The following is a 19898-nucleotide window of genomic DNA, read 5'->3' as shown; positions in this document are numbered from 1 at the left end:
GAGAACTTCGCCAAGCAGGAGTGGGCCACGCGTTTGGGGGCGTACAGCGTGCTGTGCCTGATCTTCGGCTCCCTGCTGCCCTCTATGATCATCCTGGTGTGTTACCCACTGGCTGCGAGGCGCATTTCCATGATAAAGACTAAAACAGCCCAAAGAGCCGTGAGGGTCATTTACACCATCCTGGGTATCATGCTGCTCTGCTTCCTGCCCAACCACCTGGTGTACCTGCTGCACCTCCTTCGACGCATGGAAATCATCAAGAGCTGCTCCGCCTCTGACGCCATCTACCACGCCAGACGGGTCACCATGGCCCTCGTCATCCTGAACACATGCCTGGACCCTTTGCTTTACTTCGTCACCACCAGCCACTGCAGTTGGAAGGGCTTAAAGAGCACATGGCTGAGTGGACAAATCAGGAGGAGTAGAGGTGTTTATACCATTGCAACCATCTAAGTTAACCTCTTTGTCACTGTATATGTAACCGAAAAACTGCAAAAATTAGACTTTTCTATAAAAACGTTTATTAAAACTGTCATTATATGTCAAAATAAAGGGACAAATCAGAATACGGGTATGTTATTCTTCTTTATCTTGTGTAGTTTAGTCTATAAATGACAGTATGAAAGAGTCTACCGATCAGGGCAGGATCCTGGGTAAGTTCGTAGGAGGTAAACATTTAAGGATCACAATCCCAACAGGAAAAGGGAGCAAAATCAGCTTTGATGATGTAGATGTTTGCTGTAAAGAATGTGAAACTCCCCGCACCAGGAAGGAGTTTGTAGCCTCCAGAAATCCAGGAGTGTGAGTTTTCCTTTCAAATGTTTATTGTGTCGGGACAAAAAGATATTTTCAGCACAGTCCAGAGGGAAGGCCCTTTTTCAGCAGAGTCGAAAGGAAACTCCCCAGGTCTTCGTCCTGATGAAGAAAACCAGAACATAAAAGTCAACGAAAGAAGCACTGTAGGAAAAGACAGAGACGCATATATTCACTTTAACACGTTAATATAAACCCTCGTCATGCACTGCACATGTCGGTGATGTAAAACATTAAATTGCCCTTTATTCTTTGCATGGAACAAACAAGGCCACAACAAACTGCCTCCTTCCATTACACAGTGACGGGGCTCTACAGGCAGGTTTCCCCCACCTTTCGTATTCTCACTTTCATAGACCCTACTCTCGCACACTATCCACCCACAGCAGTGTTTTCACTTCTTGGAGCCAATCAGACCTCTACTCGGTACAGACTCGGCGCAACAAACAGTTTAACTGATGGTGTGGTCAGACCCAACAACAGCACTCGTGATGTGACTAACAACAGAACAGGAAATACTAATTATATTGAGCCTCAGCCATCTCCCCCTGCACTCATCGTAGTCAAGATATAACCTCCGCTCTGTTTTATATTTAAAAAGGTGCAGATATATAAAGAAGATTATGAATAATCAAATAGAATTAATTCATAAATTCTCAATTTGGCTATAAAGCGGAGATTCTTGTGATTTCATGTGTTAAGGTAAATCAGAATAGATTCTCTTCCGTGAGTTTTGTTGCATGCATTAGATTCCTGATGGTTCTTTTAGGCAGCTTTAAATAAAGTTTGGCAACTTAAACAGCATAGACCTGTCCACCTTCAAAGTCTAATCAGTACAAAATGGGAAAAATCCCTGGGCTGGACATTACCAGGAAATTGCTGTGTGATATTTTCTATTATCTTGTTAACTTGGGGCCCAGCATGGGGTCCTTAGAATACGAATGCAGTCAATAATTGTATTTTAATTTGAGGAAGGTAAACAGTCCCCACACTAATCTGATGTTTTTGTCTGCTGCCAGTTTTAGTCTCTTCAGTAGACGAAGCTTGAGCGACAAATAAAGTCACATGCTTCATGACTTATCTGCTTATCAGTCTTTTTCTGCTGCACTCTCACATGTTGATTTTAATCAATACACCGACTTTTCCACCTCAAGTGTAAAAAACATTGAGATATTTTTAGCTCTAGCATTTCCACTCCCTTTTTAGGATTACAGATTTTTTGTGCAAATTGAAAATGTGCACAAGATTGGGTGGATAGACATTTTATTCAGATTTGAAATGTAAAGTATCATTGTTTTTAATGTGTTTGTTTTTATGCTGCCTTGAAGGAAAAATATTTTCCACTTGTGGGAAAGTAAAGATCTGCCTTAAACTGAACTCTAAACAGTTTTGCATTTAAAAGACAGTACAGCTACAGTAAAACAAACTCAGTGAAGCAAAGACAATGCAAACATTTTACCTGATAACTCCAGGAGAGCAGCAGGACCTTGGTGTTGGTGTCCTCAGCGGAGGAGGAGACTTTGATGACAATAGACTCCACCATGACGGTGCTGTCAGGGAGGTGCTGGATAGTGTAACCTTTTAACACGCTGCAGCAAAGAAATGCAAAAGCCATCAGTTATAATAGATATAATATTACATGTCACAAAATGCAGTAGATATGAAACAATACAGGAGAAAAGCGTAAAAATCGCAGTTCTCGGGCAACAGAAATGACATGTTGTATATGTTCAAGTATATCACAAATACACTTGAAGAAATGAGAGGAAACAACATATTTCCTGGGTAGATGTGCAAACATGAAAATGCTGGTGTGGTTTACAGGAGGAAGGTAGATAAAGTGAATGATGTAGGTGAAATGCAAAATATTACAGATGAGTTGTAAGATGCAGGAGGCCCAGTGACCCCTCCTCTCCCTGCGGTTATACTCTCACCTTTTAAGGTGTGTGTAGATCCTGTGGAGTGTGTCGGCGTCGCTGTGCGGGTCCTGGAGCTGCACGCGGCAGGTGAAGCGTAACTGGTGTTCATTGAGGCCCAGCTCCTTCAGGGCCTGCTCCGACGACACCAGCTTCAGGCTCTGCGCTCAGGAGAAAGACGACAAGAGGGGAAATCAGCATGTGTCATTCATGACAACTCAAGGAAATCCCACTAGACTATAGGTCATCTATTAAAAGGTCACAGAAGTATTTAAAAAAAAAAAAAAAAAGGAGCAACACACTTACTGGACTGATATGTAGTTAAAAGTTTGTGATAACACAGAACTCACGTTTTCTTTCATGATCAGGGTTCCATGCATGGTGCGAGGTTTTTTGGGATCAGGCAAAGGACCTTCAACATGAGAGTGGTTTAATATATAAATAAACAAGCAAATAATTACAGAAAATGATAAACAACAATTTGAAGTCTTGCTAAAACAGCTGTATGTGGTGTGCAACTCATAGCTCCAAAGAAAGCGAGGCAGATTTTCATCACTAATAATTCAACAACTACAACCATAAGACGGTTTTTCTTTATACTCAGCAGCCACTTTAGTCTGGAGTAAGTATAGAAAACCTTTGTTGTACTGTTTGGATAAACGTGACTCCTCATCTTCTCTGGGGTTTAGAGTCTACATTAGTCATTATGACAACCAATTTGGGTCATGATATTCAAGTGACACGGGGGCCGGATCACCAGCTGTGTAAAACCCGCTTCACAATGTCAAGCCAAACAAAAACAATTGTGGAACTGAAACCTTGTGGTTTCTGGTTTCTGAACTATCATAAAAACTTACCTCCGAGAGCCATCTCCCTCTTCAGCAGGTTGAGTGAGATATCCACAGGCACACTGGGGTTTGTTGTCACAGTTGCTGTCTCTCCATTGGCTGGCATGTAACAGTCTATGCCTGCCATTCAAAAATACACACATTAACAAGAATGAAAACTCCCTCTCTTCCTACTGTAAGCATACCGTACCAGTACCAATTTGCTTTTATTGAGCCTAGCGTTTTTGATATGTAGAGCACAAAACAGATGGAGATACACTTACTGAACTCCTGTTCAATCTTGCCCTTGAGGAACTCCATTTTCACAGCCTCCCCGTGTACCAGCAGCATGTTGCGAGGCTCTGCCATCCGAATGAGCTGCATAATGCCTTTAGCATCTGCATGGGCACTGAAGGACATGTACTCCACCTGTAGCTTCACATCCAACTGTAACAATCACAGAAAGAATAAAAGTCAGTTTTGTTTTTTTTAACATGGATCACATTGACAATTTCATTTTTATAAAGTACTCTTATTGGCTCTAGATGAGAAAATTGATGTTGGGCAGATTTTGTTGTCTTTGGTTAGAGACAACAAAGAGTTAGGATGTTTACTGTGATGACTTGTTGGACGTATTTTTGTCACAAACCACATAAAGGGCGCGTAACATGATGCTGTATTCGGCTCTGCTTGGCCGTTTTTGATATCTACAAGTACAAACATGTAGGTAGAAATGAAACTCCAAACCCCAGAGTCAAGCAGAAGTAATAGAAGAGAAGTAGAGAGACTTTTGCACTCTCCAACACACACACACACACTTTTTATTTAAGTCATAAAATACAGTGTGAGCCCAAGACTCACATGGATGCAGCGGAAATTAAAAGCTGTATTTACAAATTACAAAAAAACAATCTTACTGTCGCTCTCCCTTCCATCTCCAGTTTCCTCTGCCCATTTAAGATCTTATGACCGATTGTTCCTTGTACACAATACCCAGGCATGATAACCTAAGAAAATAAGAATTAGCTGTATATTATGAAGTATTGTTATTTTCCAAAAGACCTCACAATTCCTCATGACACTCACCATGTTCTTCTCGTTGCCGGCCCATTTCTTGAAGATTTGCAAAGACTGACCAGCATGCAGCATACCTGGTGTGGCAAACACCACCTGAAAATGGACATGTTGTTGTTGTAGTGCACTGCAATTACAATTTTTAAATTAGAAACTTTTTAAATATTTGCACACTTTGGAGGAAGAGCAAAACTCACCATAGGTCCAGGATTATCCGCGTAGGAGCGATCAAAAGCCTTGATGTGCTTAAATTCAAACATGTTTCTCTGTACAAAGGTTTTTCGAATCTTTTGGTTAGTCCATGTTATGAAAAGCTTGTAATAATGATTAGCTTTCTCTGTCAGCCCGGTGGAGAAGTAGATGGGGGCCTTTAGGTTCATCCTCTCCCTGTGTGATGAGAGGAGGTAATTAGAGTGTCTGTCCAATGAAAAAGTTCACATACCACCATTATTCTAACAAGCTTAACAAAATGAATACGGATATTTTAGGGCACAGCTATTTTTCATCTTGACAATGTATGACCTTTGTGTATTGTAATCATGTGCAATTACTCCGGATTGAAAGGACTTTTTATTCAATTTAACAATTACGAACCAAAAAAAAAAGGCTTTTATCTGATATCATTCAGGCAGCAAGCAGACTGTGATTATCTCCGCACACATCACTGTCCTTGCTCTCCAATTTCTTTCTTTGACAGAGGCTTGGTCACATTCACAAAACCTATAGTGGATATTTACGAAAGTGTATAAAAAAACTTCTGTGAATTTTCTTTGTGGTATTTATTTTAAAATTTAAATAAGAACAACCCTACCAAAATGTTTCCAGCAGGATGCAGAGCTCTTGTGCTCTTCCAAGAGCAAACACAGGGATCAGAACCTGAAAGGACAATAAGAAAATAAGAGCCTTTAATTAGCAAAACCTAAATTTTCTCTCCACAACATTATATAAAAAGAAAAGAAAACGAAAACCATCCAAATATACAGTACTCACCTTTCCTCCTCTTTCTATGCTTTCATGCACTTTCTTCAAAAAGTCCCTCTCTCTGCATCTCTTTGAGTCACGGATGGTGGTGGCATATGTAGACTCTGAGATGAGGATATCTGGACGGCACTTATCGATCCATGCAGCACTACAGGATAAAAAGACTTTAGTATGTCACAGGCTTACACCTCAGCAGATATTCGATACATAAAAGTAAATGTCACTTACCCTAAATGCCTGTCAGGCGTCATGTTATAGTCTCCCTAAGAAATGAAAAGACATTACTCTGAGGTTGTTGTTGTCACATTCACTGACATGATGCACACAGACTTGTTTTCACTCACGGTATAGACCACAGACTCTGATCCCACTTTGATTTGCACCATGGCAGCTCCCAGGACATGGCCTGCATAGTACGCCTTGATCTCCAACTCATCATCCACCTGCCAGCAGCACAACAAAAAAACAGCTTGATTTCCCATCAAAAGAGACGAGCAGCTGGTGCAGAAATTATTAACAAATACATCTAAAATTATACGAGCGCTGCACCTGGACAGTTTGGTGGAGGTTCAAAGGTATCACTTTTTTCATGCAGTCCTTGATCATCTGCGAGGTGAAGAAGTTAGTTTCTCCTTTTTTGTCGACTGTGATCTTCCGGAAGTCCTCCAGTAAAATGGGGCAGATAGCCTTGGTAGGATGGGTCATGTAGATGGGTCCATCGTAGCCCACCATCTCACTCATGAAGGGCAGAGCGCCACAGTGATCCAAGTGGAAATGGCTAAGAAAGCAACAGGTGTAGCCATTTTTTTTATATATATATATAAATATGACTGAAATAGATATGGTACATTATAGTGTAACTATACAGACAACAAACCTGATGATTACACAGTCCAAAAAGTCTGTCAGGCGTCCATTCTGGGTTATGTAAGAAAAGTCTGGGAAACGTCTCTGGAATGACAATACAGATTTTGATTCAGTTCAATTGGGATCATACTGTAAAATATCTTCTACACAAGGTCCAAAACATTTGAAACTCAAATGTTTTCAAAAACAGTAGCAAAATGAAAGTAAAATCATCATTATTTCATCAATCACAATTTCCAAGTCCAAGATAAACCCAAAGATATACTGTATATTTACAATGACATGAAGCAGCACATCCTCACATTAAAAAGCTATAACTGGGGAATGTTTGTACTTTGGCCTAAAAAAAATAATGATTCAATAATAACAAACTGTAATTTCAATGTGATAATTAGTAAGTCTGACTGAGCGACGACAAGCCTGAATTACTGCAACCACCCTGGTGATGAAATTGCTGGTTTTAAAAAACAGGTGTAAAAACTTTTTATTGAAGGAAATGGAAAAAAAGATGTGGGTTTTTATACAATTTGATTAATGATTGATATTGTCAGTCTGTAATGTCTCAAAGGCACAGCTGTATGATCTGGGGCAGCCAGGAATACAGAAACAAGGATTGTGAATCCATGGACCCAGCCTGTCTTGTCATGTCAACAGTCCAGGATGATGATGGTGGTGGTGTAATTGTGTGGGGAAAGTTTTCTTGGCATACTCTGAGCTCTTTGTTTGAATGCCACAGCCTATCTGAATATTGTTGTTTACTATGTGCATCCCTTTTATTACCACAATTTATCCATCTCCTAATGGTTAAATCCTGGCAACTCATGAAAGTTGGTTTCATGAACATGAGAATGAGTTCAGTGTACTTCAGTGTCCTCCCCAGCCACCAGATCTGAACCCAATAGGACACATTTGGGATGGGATAGAACAGGACATTGGCAGCATGAATGTGCAGCTGACAGATCTGCAGAAAGTTTATAATGCAATCATATCATGATGGCACAAAGAATTTGGGCTGTTTTCAGAGCAAAAACTCTCCATCTTACACAGTTGTCATTCCTCCCTTGTAAAGTAAAGCTACTTTACTTACATCATCGTTGTATCCCATGTGCATCCCACAGTCTAGCATAATGTTCTTGCCTCCAATAGAAACGAGGATACAGCTGCGGCCGACATCCTGTCCAGCACCTTAAAGAGGGAAAGTCAAACTATGAGACACCTTAAAAAATACACACGCATATATAAATCCCCTCATTTAGCCACTGCAGCTCATCAGTAAAGGCTCAAACTTACAAGCTGTTTTAAGGACCGACACAGCAGAAAATACATAACTCAATACTTTGTTAAAAGCAGGGTTATCTAGCGTTTAAGTTATCTAGCTAAAGTAAAAGATGTTGACGGAACTTGCTCAGCAGGTGCTAACTAGCCACTGTAACATTACTCACCGAGTGGCGTTACTTTTATTTCAGGCATGTTTTCTCCTCAGTGCAGCCGCTTCTTGTACATAGCAGGTAAAAACCTAGATAACCCAAGCCTTTATCTTTGTAGAAATGTTTTCGAAGTTGGACACACTTGTATTATACATATGAGGCGTTTGAGGTGTCAAGCAAACCGCTATTGATCGTAATACTTCCGGTTAGCATGTTCCTCTTCTTCTTCTTCTTCTGTTTGATTAATGGCGCACTTGGCGTTTAAGGCGCATTACCGCCACCTAGTGTATTGGAGTGTGAGCCAAGAGTTCCCGACTTACATTTGGTCTGGTTAAAAAAAACAAAACAAAAAAAAACACTAGCTTTTCTTTATTAACCCAGTTTCCCTCCTAAATGCTAAATACATTATTATAATTCAATACTCCCACCCCACAATTCTTAAATTTCTTCTTCTCTATGTGTTTTATATTTGTGGATGTTTCTCCATTAACTGCCTTGTTTTATTTAATCCTGTGTTTTCTAATCTCAGTCTTGATAGAATACAATGACTGTATATAAAGACTCTTTACACGCTGTATATAAATGACCTGGTGTTGTGGGACAATAAATGCAAATCCAGTGTTTCCATTCTTAAGCTCATTTGATCATCTGTATATGTTGTAATACATGTTTTAAAAGTTGTTATCAGTCTTTCATTGGCTATATGTACCCAATTTGCTTTTTCTTTATCTCTTTTTATTTTCTCTTGAATACAAAAATCTAAGGATGAAATAATCACGTCGGAGTCACTGGATAAGGCACCATGACCGTGGAACTGTACCTTTCTTTTGCCATTTTACTTTCTGCCCTTCTGAATATATAAATCCCCATGACATTGATAATTTTCTCAACCATCCCAACTGCTTCTTGCATCTGGCTTTAACAGCCAACTTCAGCGCCTTTTATTTTGAAGGGAAAGTGTGCCAATTTCCGGTGATTCCCGGCTGGAGTTTGCGCAGTAGAAGAGGATTAAAACAGTACCGACCTGTCGTTTCTCGTAGACGGAGGGAAATGCAGAGTTTTCCTTTCACTTTTAAGTTTTCTTGCACGTAATGTGTTCGGTCTTTGGTTGTTTACATCTGAACTTACATCCGTAGCGACAGCTGGTTTTGTTGGTGGCCGACACATTCATCTTCTCATTCATCTGTTGTCTGTTTTACGACAGTATTTCCTCATAGAGAAACCATGGCTGATTCTGAGGGATCAGTAGAGCAGAAATTCAGTTTACAGGAGGTGCTCGACACTTTCAAGCTGTGTCTGTCAGAAAATAAAGAAGTCTACCTCCAACACTATGTCGCTGGGTGGCGTGGGCTTGTAAAGTAAGTGATCTTTTGGGATGTGTATTTATGTGTCCTGTGTGATCTCATTGTATTTTATATGCATTGACCACATGACTATACTGTACATGCTACACCCAGCTCATAGCTGGATTAACCTCTCATGGGACTCCGGGGCAAAAACTTGCTATTTGGCCCCCTACTGACCCCCCCAGTGTGCACGAGACTTTAGAAACCAACCTGTACTTTAGAGCTGCATTGAAAAAGTTGAGTAAGATAAGATTTGTGCTGCATACAAAGTACATTGGCCTACAATATGCACACATATATATTATGCACACATGTACATGACACATAAAAAAATAAACAAGTGCTTGATTGTGTTCTTACTACAGGCCCCGAGACAGAGGGGGGAGTTATACTTCAGTGGTGCAAATTTCTAATAGATTAGTGATTCATCAAATTATGAAGACAAAAATGGGCTTCTGGTGCCCCTGTGGGTCTGGGGTCCCTCAGCAGTTGCCCCCAGTTGGTAATCCAGCCTTGACTCAACTGTAACAGACTGGTAAATGTTATAGAGGTGTTAACAGACTGTTCTTGTGTATCTCTTTAATAGGTTTCTGAACAGCTTAGGGAGCGTCTTTGGCTTCATTTCTAAAGATGCTGTCAACAAGATCCAGGTCCTGGTCAGCCACTTAAACGGCGAGAACGGGTCTCAGTACGTCACCGTCCAGTCTATGGTAAAATACGAGCTGGACAATGAACTCGTGGACCTGACCAAGAGAGGCGGCCATCCAGAGTCAGGCTGCCGTACTCTGCTCAGGCTCCACCGTGCGCTGAGGTGGCTGGAGCTTTTCCTGGAGCGCCTCCGCACCAGCACAGAGGACAGCAAGACATCTGTCATGTGTGCAGATGCCTACAACGAGTCCCTCGCCCAGCATCACCCTTGGGTGGTCCGTAAGGCTGCGGGCATGGCGTTCTGCATGCTCCCTGGGCGTCAGGCTTTCTTGGAAGTGATGAATGTGGGCCCCCCGGAGCAGGTGGTGGCCATGCTGGGAGAAGCTCTGCCTCTAATCTCTGAGGTGTACCAGATCACAGAGGAACTTTACTCTCAACATAACCTGCTTGATTTACCATAGAGAGCAAGAGGGGCAATTATTTCCCTATCCATACATTACATGATGGAATATCTATGTGTCCCTGATGACAGGCTGTTAAGCTGGCTGCTACTCCTGTTTGGTGATTTATGGGTTGTGTATTATCTGGACAATATTGGGCACAAATAATCAATCATAATTTCACTGACATTAGTCTGTACCTACTGCATTCCCAGTTTTTAATATAAAACTACTGTAAATCATAATATTGCATGTTTGTCTTTACTGTTTATCATGTGCCTCAGAATAATCATTTAGATCCATTTATATTGAATTGATATAGGTGAAGAGAACTACAGTGGGACTCAGAAGTCTTTGCTCACTGCTAACAGCTGCTTGTTTTCATTATTTATCCAAAGAAATGAGACTAAGTTGATACGTCTTATTTCGGGCAGAAGTAATTTTCTCAAGCTGCTTTTCAGGTTCTCAAATGTAAGGAATTTACTGCTATTCTTGGTTTTCCATGGTAGTGAATCATTTCAGTTTTGAGTTTTTTACCGATTTGATAATCAGCCAATTAGTTAATAATGAAAATGATTGTTAGTTGCAGCCCTATTTAGATCTGATACCAATGCTTGTAAGAAATAATGTAATAATAGGTCCATTCATTCAGGATTCATGGAGTGCATTCTTTCAAATATTTACACACTTATGCTCCTGTTTCACAGGGGAATTGCTCCCATCTAATACTAAATGATATTGGATGATGATGTCAGATATTGAACAATTCACCATGGTCTTGAATTTAAAACACAGAGAAAATTCTATCAGCGAACTGCAACTTAAACAGAAGAGTAACCGTTTGTAAAACAACTTCTCTAATGACAAATATAGTCTAAATGTGCCAATTCCAAAATAGTTTAAACAAAAATGAAGCAAACTCTAACATTATGAAACATAGGTGCTGAAACACAGAACCATTGCTTTTTCTAAATAAACCAAATTATAACAGGAAAAATCGAATCTTGCTTTAGAAACATTTCTGGTAAATTTTGAAACAAAAGTTCTTATCAGTGGACTCAGAGTTGTTCCCACTGTATATGATCTCAGTGCAATTTTTCATTTAAGATAAAATATACTCAGTTTATAGCTAATGTTCAAGGTTTAATTGATTATTATTTTTTTAAGTTAATGGTGTATTGTTTTTTTTTAAGAATGGACTGTACTGTATATTATATTATATTATTATATATATATATTACTCTGGATTCCAACAGAACTCTTCCACATTTTAGCCTAATAAACATTTTCCACTTGGTTGTTGAATGTTGTGAATTTGTGTTAGATTTGTTTGATTATTGATTATTCATCAACACGTTACCTCCACTGGCCTTTTGCCAGAGAAGAGTTTTGTTACCTGTTGTCTAAAGTAAATGAGGAGAAAAGTTAACCTTGAATGTGTCATGTTTTTATAATTCTATGCTAATGGTGTTGAGTATTGTGGTCCCTGAATCCTACTTTGATTATCAGTCCACAGCACCTAACTTTTGGATATTTTAACCTAGAGACAGATGTATGTACACAAATAATAATTACAAAATCAATATTTTTCCCTCTTTAATATTTGTCCTTTCTTCTGATCTTATTTAAGCCCAAGTGGTACCTAACCCATCCCTTTATTTGCCATTAGCTAAGCTGCACATTTGATTATTTTTTAATATGTAAATGACCATGAAGCACTGCTATCACACCAAATAAGGACATTATTTATGTTGTATTATGTTATATGAGCTAAACATAAACACATACAGAGGGGAGCTACACACCTGCAACACTAAAATGATATACACTTAATGCAACAATACTTATGATAAAGAATATATAATATACAGGACTGTACATAAACCTTAGGCACTGTTTTGTTTGCATTAGTGCAGTTTGAGTTTAACTACAGTTGCGTTCTTCCAACACCAGGGGGCTCCCTGCCTTTAAATTCACAAGTCGTCGTCATGGCAACCGGACTTTCATGGCAACCGGTGACGCTGAAGAGAGACTGAAACTGGGAAAGTGGGTGGAAAGCGACGGAAAAGTAATGCGCACAAATGGCATTTTAACGTTTTAACGTGTAGTGAAGCTGCAGTAATATACTCGTAAGTGTTACGACAGTTTCTAAAACTGACTGAACAGCGTCGTCCATGCTTGTTCCCAAGGAAAATGGAGACACATATTAACTCAGATATGACTTTCTTTACTCTTTTCGCGAAGGACTGAAGCCAGGAAACAACTGGAAACCTTCACCGACAGGCCATCGGAAACTCTTATGCAAGACAGACACTAAACAGCTGGTCTTCAATGCATCTAACAAGACCAAAGTCCTCCAAAGGACGAAGCAGGCCTGCTGTCAACAACACAGACAGCATCCAGAGGACACCTGTGTCTCCGGAGTCTCCTGCACACAGCAGGCCGGACAGAAACCTCCGCTCCCAGTCCCAGCCCATCATGTGGCAGACCAGCCATCTGAGCCAGGATGAAGTTCTGCACATGCTGCATCCACCACAGTCCTTGAACAAGTACAAAGTCCTGCCATCCATAGAGAGGAGGCGGTCAGAGGTGAGTCCAGGGAGAAGCCTGGACAAAGACATGTCCAAGCTCACCCTGTCTGATGGTGCAATCCTGCAGCAGGAGCCGGATCTCCCCACAGCACAGACCAGCACCTCTGAAGGGGACACCAGGGCTGATGGACCATTCAGGACCTGGCCAATGCCACTAGACCCAGGACCAGTAACGACCACAGCAGCTGGTGCCTGTGGCAGTTTGCTGTTGGCCATCAGAGCACCGTGTGGCAGGAGGTTCCAGCAGCACTTTGAGCCTACAGACACTCTGCTGATGGTGAGAGCCAGTGCAGAGGCCAGGTATGGAGCCAGGTACGGAGAGGCCTCCATTGAGACTATGGATGTGCCACGGAGGAGCTTCACAGACATGGATATGACTTTGGCCCAGTGTGGCATCTTGAACAGATCAGTGCTGTGCATTTCTCAGAATGACGGCTGTGTGGTGGAGCACGACTGAAATGAAATCATTTCGAGGTTCTCTTTTGCAGTTGACATTTGCCTCTGTGGTGGAATTTAAAGCCCCCCTCCATTGTTATTTGGATGTTTGATGTTTCTCTGTGCTCACCTTAAATCATAAGTTTAAGATGTTTAAATACAAGCATGATCTGTGGAGCCAATCCTGGTCCAATATGCAATTCACAGAAGTGTGAAGTGTGGAAACTAAGAATTAACTTTTCTTTTAAGCAGCAGGCATCCTGTGTCCAGTGGTTAAACTTTTCTAAACTAAAAATATGGTATTCAGAAATTCAGAATTTTTCAATAAGGGAGTCATTGAAAGTTAATTGAACTTTTTTGTGGAGAAAACATATTTGACTGTCCATGTATGTCTGGAGGGGATTTTTAACAATACACAGCTCTAACACAACTATAACTTTTATTGGCTGAAGCAACTTCAGTTTCAATTTCATGAAAATGTATACTGTATGCCTGGATGTAACCACAGCTGGCCTATGAGGACATTTATGTTCTGTTTCCTCACATTATCTTAATCACAATAGCAGGAAAATACCAAATTCATTACTGGGATCTGCTTTCAGGTATCGATGTAGAGAAGAGAACCTGGTCTCACTGTGTGATGGTTGCAGTTGACAGCTGACGACGACAGGGTTTCCTTAAGTTTATTTGCTGCCATTTTCCACATCTGTTTGTCATGGTTGATGTTCTTATATGCCAAATAAAGTCTTTAACTAGGATGCACTAGATTAATATGAGAAATGATCACACTTTACTTTTATATTACAACCACAGCCCTGCTTTCAATGTGTGTAAACATGAATACATAAAGTTCTGAACTATACCCTCCTTCTTAACAAACTTCTTCTCTACATGTCGAGTTATTACTCCGGATAAGAGGAATCATGCAGTTCAAAAAGGAAAAGAATGAATCTGTTGCTAGCACCGAATAGAAAAATAGTGTTTTTCACGTTCTGAAAGGTCCCAGTGGGAAAAACACAATTAAAACTAATGAATTCAAGACAGAAGACAATGTTAATATTTAACTAGTTTTCCCGTCTATAAAGGAGTCAAAATGGCTGCTGTCAAAAAGGCCAGTTTCAAATGCCTCTCACTCTGAGCAGGTATTTCTTTTTACATTTTTTCCACTGAATGGAGTGACAAAATGATCTGTGTGAAAAACTAATCACATCCTTCATCATAAACTTAACGACTCCTCACTCTGGAAAATGTATTAAAACAATCAAAGTGCACAAAGAATTACGAAGTTACAGGTTTCTAATCTTTTGAACATATTGTAAATTTTCTGAAGAAATATTTTTTTTTTTATTGTTTAATAAACTGCTTCTGATTCATTATTTTAGATACACCCCATGTAATGGTGTTACTTGATAAGGTGCCTGTCCTCTGTCATACAACAGCACTTCAACAGTAATAAACTGTCTGAACAGGTTTAACATGTGACAGTATATTTATTTATTTTCATCCACACAAAACTGATATTACAACCAAATTAAGTTGAAGTAACAACCACTCTACCACTAGACTGAAACAGGCATTTTAAACCTTAAAATGCTTCAAGTCACCCAAGGATATTTTATCTGAACTCAGCCTTGATCAAACCATGCAAAAATCTATAGATGAGACACATTCTTATATCCCAATCTACATTAATAATACACTTCAAATCAAAAAACACAGCACAGCAAACCATCAACGATAGTATTATCTCCACCATTCTTAAACACTGTTTTAACAGCTAGTGGTTAGTTTAAAGTCTCTGGGAGACACAGCTTAAAGGCTTAAGGTGACTTGTGATCAAAGTCGGACATATCAAAAGAAATCCAAGTGAAAACTTTGGCACACTAGTTTTGCATAATCAACATTAGCATGCATCTCTCTCTCCTGTAAACAATAAAATGCAAACAATAAACCCTTGAAAGAACTCAAGTCACATTTGAGGTAACACGTCTAACTGCCTCAGTGTTGGGTAGTGCACGGAGCAAACCATTCAGCTCATCAGGCTTTCCATTTCTTCAAGATTGCTCGTGTCAAGTTTTGTGATTCTTCTGTCTGTGGGAGAAAAGCAGAGGCAAGAAAGTTAGCACCTTTATATTTGCTGTTTGACATGATCAAGGCGAAAGAAACAGGAACATACTGAAATGCATCTCAATTTGGTTGATAATATCCATGCTGTGTTTGCTGTCGACCATATTGACAGCAAATCCTCTTCTGCCGAAGCGTCCTGTGCGGCCAATACGGTGCAGGTATGTCTCATTGTCGGCATTCCCGTCCATGTCCACTGGGAGGTCAAAGTTGACCACAAGTGACACCTGCTCAACATCAATACCTGTAAAATGGTCACAAATGGGTTTGAGATATTGATACTCATCAACATAAAGATGAAGGTTTCATTTTTTTAATCTGGCTCGTCAGTCTTCATCTCTCTCACCTCTGGAGCACACATTTGTGGTCACAAGCACCTTCTCTTTGCCATTCCTGAAGCGTTCGATGACAGCGGCTCTCTGCTCCACCGTCATTTCTCCACTCAGCAACGCCACCTGGTGGCCCTCTTTGGTCAGGTGTGCAGTCAGCCAAGCAGCCATTTTACGAGTCTGAGGAAAAAAAAAAAAAGCATCAGCTAGACTGAAAAGCTCATACTACATCCAGAATGTACCAAGAGCACAGAGGGATGTATTCGAGAGATCTGACCATGTCCACTATGACTCTTTTCTTGCAAATTGGCTGAAACCCACATGGCCAGGCAACTTCTTATGTGATAAACTTAGGAAGTTACATTTTTATCACAGCATAATAGCAAATCTTTAAGTGACAACGTCTTTCTGGTGTGATTTCTGCTCAGATGTGGTTCTCTGATTGTACAATACGCAGAATGTATCACTGATTAAAACACATCCGTCAATTTACCAAAATTCAAGACCTTGTTTAGACTCTGTATGGAGAAGGAAAAAGACACGTTAATGCCAGGTCAGACCTCCCCAATGTGTAAAAGCAATCTAAATAGCGTGACCTCATCCATAAGAAAAGCAAACTAAACAGCTCTATGAGGCTGTACCTCAGCACAGAGGTGATTTGGGCTAAAAGCTATATGCGGATGTGTTATGCTTTTAATAATAACTGTTTTGGTCAATTTTTAATGCAAAAATGCCAAAAATTCCTGCTTCACAAAATATGGGAATATGCAACTTGTTGATGGTTTATATAATTTTAAACTGATTACTTTTCATTTTGCGTTGGATTGGAGAAAACAAGACATAATTTATTAAATTATAATGGGCACTTAATGTATCCATACACAGACTGCATGTTGAGCAACAGTGAGTTTCTGTAATGGAAGGGGACTTACATGGCAGAAGATCATGGCCTGTGCGATGGTAAGGCTTCCGTACAGATTGCAGAGTGCTGTGAACTTGTCTTCCTTCTCCTTGCAGAGAACATAGAACTGCTTGATGGTGTCCAGTGTCTCCTCTTCGCGCTTCAGCCTGATGATGTTCGGGTCGGGAACCACCTGCTCTGCAAACCTCCACACAGAGTCCTCAAAGGTTGCAGAGAAAAGGAGCATCTGACAGTCCTTCGTCAGCTGTCTGCAGTGGTAACAAGAGAATGGGAAAAATATTATGACTAGAGAAGCTTGAACGTGACAGAAAACTCATCTTTTATTAATATCAATCCACACTTGTAGGTTTCTCTACAAGGAGCTCACCTGTGGATACGAATGCTCTGGTCCCGATGACCCTGCGTGGCGATCATCACATCAGCCTCGTCCAACACAAACATAGTGATCTTCTTGGGGTCGATGAGCTTGTACTTGGTGCACCAGTCGAGGACTGTGCCTGGTGTCCCAATGACAATCTGGTCCTGCAACTTGATGCCTCGCTCCACTGAACAGAAATGACAAATTCATGCAGTGATATTAAACCAACACTGGCTACCTAATGACTTGAAATACCATTTTGCCCCTAATTTTTATTCCATTACAACTATGGTCACGTTCTTACTTCTGTTGCCTCGTATGGCGTACGCCAGCTTCACATCTGGACAAAATTTCCCCATTTGCTCGATCACTTGACCAATCTGCAGAGCGAGCTCATATGTTGGTGAGATGCAAAGGCACTGAAAGAAGCAAACAGTTTTTAATGGTTAGTGCATTTTAGGGTCTTCAGCTGGCTGTGGAGATTACATGTTATATGCTTACCTGAGTCCACTTATTGGCTGGGTTTACATGGCTGAGCATGGCCAGAGAAAAAGCAGCAGTTTTGCCCGTGCCAGACTGTGACTGGGCGATCAGATTCTGAGGTCTACAACCACAGAACACACAGTGATGAATAAATCATAGAAAAACATGATGTGAGGAATGTTAAAAAGATTTTCACAAGTTGTTGGCACCAAATTAAAAGGACAATAGTTGCAGTCCATTTTAGAGCCAGCAGCAACAAGTTGATCAAAATAGTTGTCAATCATTTTTCTGTTGACTGATTAATCGACTAATCATTGCAGCTATAATGAAAATAAGAATGAGCTGGAACCCCAAACTCAGTAAGTGCATTCAGGCCAAAAATGTCTCAAAGAAAATGAATAGTCAAAAATGATTTATCATCATCAATTAATATGTGCAATATTTTTTCAATCAATTGATTTTATAGTAACTTAATTATTAATTTACAAAATTTCTGTTAGAGGTGTTTGATGACATAAAAGACAGACGTGCAACAAATCATTAGATTTGAGAAGCTTGAACTAGAAAATAGTATGTGTTTTCCCTGAATGTATAATCTTACTCAACAACCAAAATTATTGACGATTAATCTTCTGTCCGTTGATTCAGAGATGAATTGATTACTTATCTCAGCAGTAATTTAGAGGAGTGGAAATGAACTCACGGTTGCGCCAGCATCATGGGCAAAGCATTCTCCTGGATTCTGGATGGTCTGTTGAAACCCATGTTGTACACACCCTTCAACAGCTCAGGTTTGCTATTGAACATCGAGTCACAACAACAGGAATAGTGGAAAAAAAAAAAAAAGACATTCAGTTGTATGCAAAGTTTGGGCAAATTACACATTTTGTTGATTTTACAAGTGAAGAGAAGTAAAACCTCTGCAGCAAACAGACAGTGAAAATGAGCTTTTCATGTTAATGAACTGTTACTTTTTTATTTAATTAACTTCAAAAATAGAAAAAAATTTAACCATAATTGACTTTTTTCCAACTGTAATTGTGGCATGTGCAAAAGTTTGGTCACCCTACTAAGTCAGTACAGTTTCCAAACACTTTGTGGTTTAAGAAAACTTAAAATAAGCAAGTTCTGAGGCAAATTTTTTTTTAATGATTTCTAAGTGGATTTATGGAAGTGTAATCTCGATGGACATCTGACATGATGTACACGGTAAGTGTAAGTCACACTGAATGACAACAAAATGTGTTTAATATTTGTGTGCCCCTTGCATCACTTTGGGGAGGCTTTTACCATTATCTGGTATTTTCTCTTGGTTTTGTCCTTGTCTAACCTTTGTCTATTACAGACCATATCCTGTAATTTCCTCATGATTAAAATGCGGAACGATGAGTTAAATTGCTAAGGAGCACAGTGAATATCTTATTCCTTACCTCACCCTGGATTGTTAAATCATATCCCCATGGGTTTATCGTACTGTTTATTGCAGGAACTGCATTGTCTTCTTTTCAGTTAAAAAAAAATAAAATAAAATACTTAATTTGCCCAGGGTTGTCCAAACTTTTGGCTACACCTGGAGTTTGGAGTTTATTTGATAGATCTAATTAAAACTAATGCAGTCTAATACAATAGCTCTGCAACAAATCCTACCTTCATGAAGGTTATGCTGTTTGGTTGGTGTTCAATTTAGTTTAGAGAGGTGCTAATTCAGTTTTATGGTCATTTTGGAGGCTGCAGATTGTGGTGCTGTTGAATTGTATTGTATTATATGAACAAGTGTTTGGATTTTTATTGTCCACCTCATTTATATGAGGGTAGGCTCATATACATTAAGAGGGTAGGCTAAACAACATAACACACCTCTCTGTATAATGCAATACAGTTAAACACCACCACACCTACACTTGAATCAACAAGTCTCTAAAAACAATTTCAATAAAATTTAAATATTACAACCTTCATTATTTTATTGCAGGGCCTCTGTAGTATTAGTTTTACCTCGGTGCACCAGATTATCTGTCAACTGAGTGTTAGTGCGCATCTGTTTGAGACCCAGGGTCATTTATCAAAAAAGCTTTTCCCCCCTGCAGACTCACAGTCTCAGCTCCTCGAAGGTCTTCACGGAGTAGAGAGGAGAGGTGGGGTCCCTCTGCAGGACCTCCACCTGGTTCCGGTTCCGCACCAGAGAGCGGCGGATCAGCTTATTCAACAGGGACTGTTCGGCCAGGTCCACTTTGTCCGCGTCTCTTCGCCAGCCTCCATTTTCACTCTTCTCCGGCACAATATTGCCTGCACAGGTGGAGACACCCCCCCCCACCCC

General features: G+C 40.0%; 4 protein-coding genes across 5 annotated transcripts in view; 2 read left to right on the top strand and 2 right to left on the bottom strand.

Annotated features, from left to right (window-relative positions):
- The window catches only part of ints11 (integrator complex subunit 11), an 8937-nt gene extending 820 nt beyond the window's left edge, over positions 1 to 8117 (bottom strand). The window contains exons 1-17 of one of the 2 annotated variants that reach the window (XM_023425623.2): positions 7921 to 8117; positions 7566 to 7663; positions 6489 to 6562; positions 6161 to 6389; positions 5956 to 6054; positions 5840 to 5874; positions 5621 to 5759; positions 5442 to 5506; positions 4828 to 5017; positions 4643 to 4726; positions 4474 to 4563; positions 3841 to 4003; positions 3587 to 3697; positions 3080 to 3141; positions 2748 to 2890; positions 2273 to 2402; positions 499 to 915 (exon numbers count right to left, since the gene is read on the bottom strand). In XM_023425623.2, the coding sequence (XP_023281391.1) occupies positions 850 to 915; positions 2273 to 2402; positions 2748 to 2890; positions 3080 to 3141; positions 3587 to 3697; positions 3841 to 4003; positions 4474 to 4563; positions 4643 to 4726; positions 4828 to 5017; positions 5442 to 5506; positions 5621 to 5759; positions 5840 to 5874; positions 5956 to 6054; positions 6161 to 6389; positions 6489 to 6562; positions 7566 to 7663; positions 7921 to 7948 (1806 nt within the window). In that variant the 5' untranslated portion in view covers positions 7949 to 8117 and the 3' untranslated portion in view covers positions 499 to 849. Of the gene's footprint in view, positions 1 to 498; positions 916 to 2272; positions 2403 to 2747; positions 2891 to 3079; positions 3142 to 3586; positions 3698 to 3840; positions 4004 to 4473; positions 4564 to 4642; positions 4727 to 4827; positions 5018 to 5441; positions 5507 to 5620; positions 5760 to 5839; positions 5875 to 5955; positions 6055 to 6160; positions 6390 to 6488; positions 6563 to 7565; positions 7664 to 7920 lie in introns of those variants that run through there. The other variant, XM_087179136.1, reaches the window with a different exon arrangement.
- A 797-nt stretch (positions 8118 to 8914) lies between these two features.
- Positions 8915 to 11768, top strand: cptp (ceramide-1-phosphate transfer protein). The gene is made up of 2 exons (XM_023425627.2): positions 8915 to 9263; positions 9838 to 11768. Exons 1-2 carry the CDS (start codon positions 9130 to 9132, stop codon positions 10358 to 10360), a joined length of 657 nt encoding a protein of 218 aa, XP_023281395.1. The 5' UTR covers positions 8915 to 9129; the 3' UTR covers positions 10361 to 11768.
- Positions 11769 to 12377: 609 nt separating this feature from the next.
- On the top strand, positions 12378 to 13472 carry ubxn10 (UBX domain protein 10). Its single transcript, XM_023425661.2, has one exon. The coding sequence runs from the start codon at positions 12671 to 12673 to the stop codon at positions 13385 to 13387; it is 717 nt and encodes a 238-aa protein (XP_023281429.1). The 5' UTR covers positions 12378 to 12670; the 3' UTR covers positions 13388 to 13472.
- Positions 13473 to 14835: 1363 nt separating this feature from the next.
- ddx19a (DEAD-box helicase 19a) overlaps positions 14836 to 19898 on the bottom strand; it is a 5608-nt gene continuing 545 nt past the window's right edge. Inside the window, exons 3-11 of the mRNA XM_023425629.2 lie at positions 19675 to 19867; positions 18285 to 18377; positions 17600 to 17702; positions 17403 to 17517; positions 17108 to 17285; positions 16751 to 16988; positions 15836 to 15998; positions 15542 to 15733; positions 14836 to 15456 (exon numbers count right to left, since the gene is read on the bottom strand). Of these exons, the coding sequence (XP_023281397.1) occupies positions 15395 to 15456; positions 15542 to 15733; positions 15836 to 15998; positions 16751 to 16988; positions 17108 to 17285; positions 17403 to 17517; positions 17600 to 17702; positions 18285 to 18377; positions 19675 to 19867 (1337 nt within the window). The 3' untranslated portion in view covers positions 14836 to 15394. The remainder of the gene's footprint in view (positions 15457 to 15541; positions 15734 to 15835; positions 15999 to 16750; positions 16989 to 17107; positions 17286 to 17402; positions 17518 to 17599; positions 17703 to 18284; positions 18378 to 19674; positions 19868 to 19898) is intronic.

Source organism: Seriola lalandi, unplaced genomic scaffold (assembly GCF_002814215.2).
Source record: "Seriola lalandi dorsalis isolate HSWRI2012SDOR001 ecotype SW California unplaced genomic scaffold, Sedor1 jcf7180002054794, whole genome shotgun sequence".
Lineage (NCBI taxonomy): Eukaryota > Metazoa > Chordata > Actinopteri > Carangiformes > Carangidae > Seriola > Seriola lalandi.
The sequence above is the reverse complement of the archived record's forward strand: the minus strand, read 5'-3'. Positions and strand labels throughout refer to the sequence as shown.

Excerpts from the sequence above, each read along its gene's own strand:
- cptp (XM_023425627.2), top strand. The coding sequence starts at position 9,130 with ATGGCTGATTCTGAGGGATCAGTAGAGCAGAAATTCAGTTTACAGGAG. Across the intron at positions 9,264-9,837 it reads GGGTGGCGTGGGCTTGTAAA|GTTTCTGAACAGCTTAGGGA; the intron begins GTAAGTGATCTT and ends TCTCTTTAATAG.
- ubxn10 (XM_023425661.2), top strand. The coding sequence starts at position 12,671 with ATGCATCTAACAAGACCAAAGTCCTCCAAAGGACGAAGCAGGCCTGCT.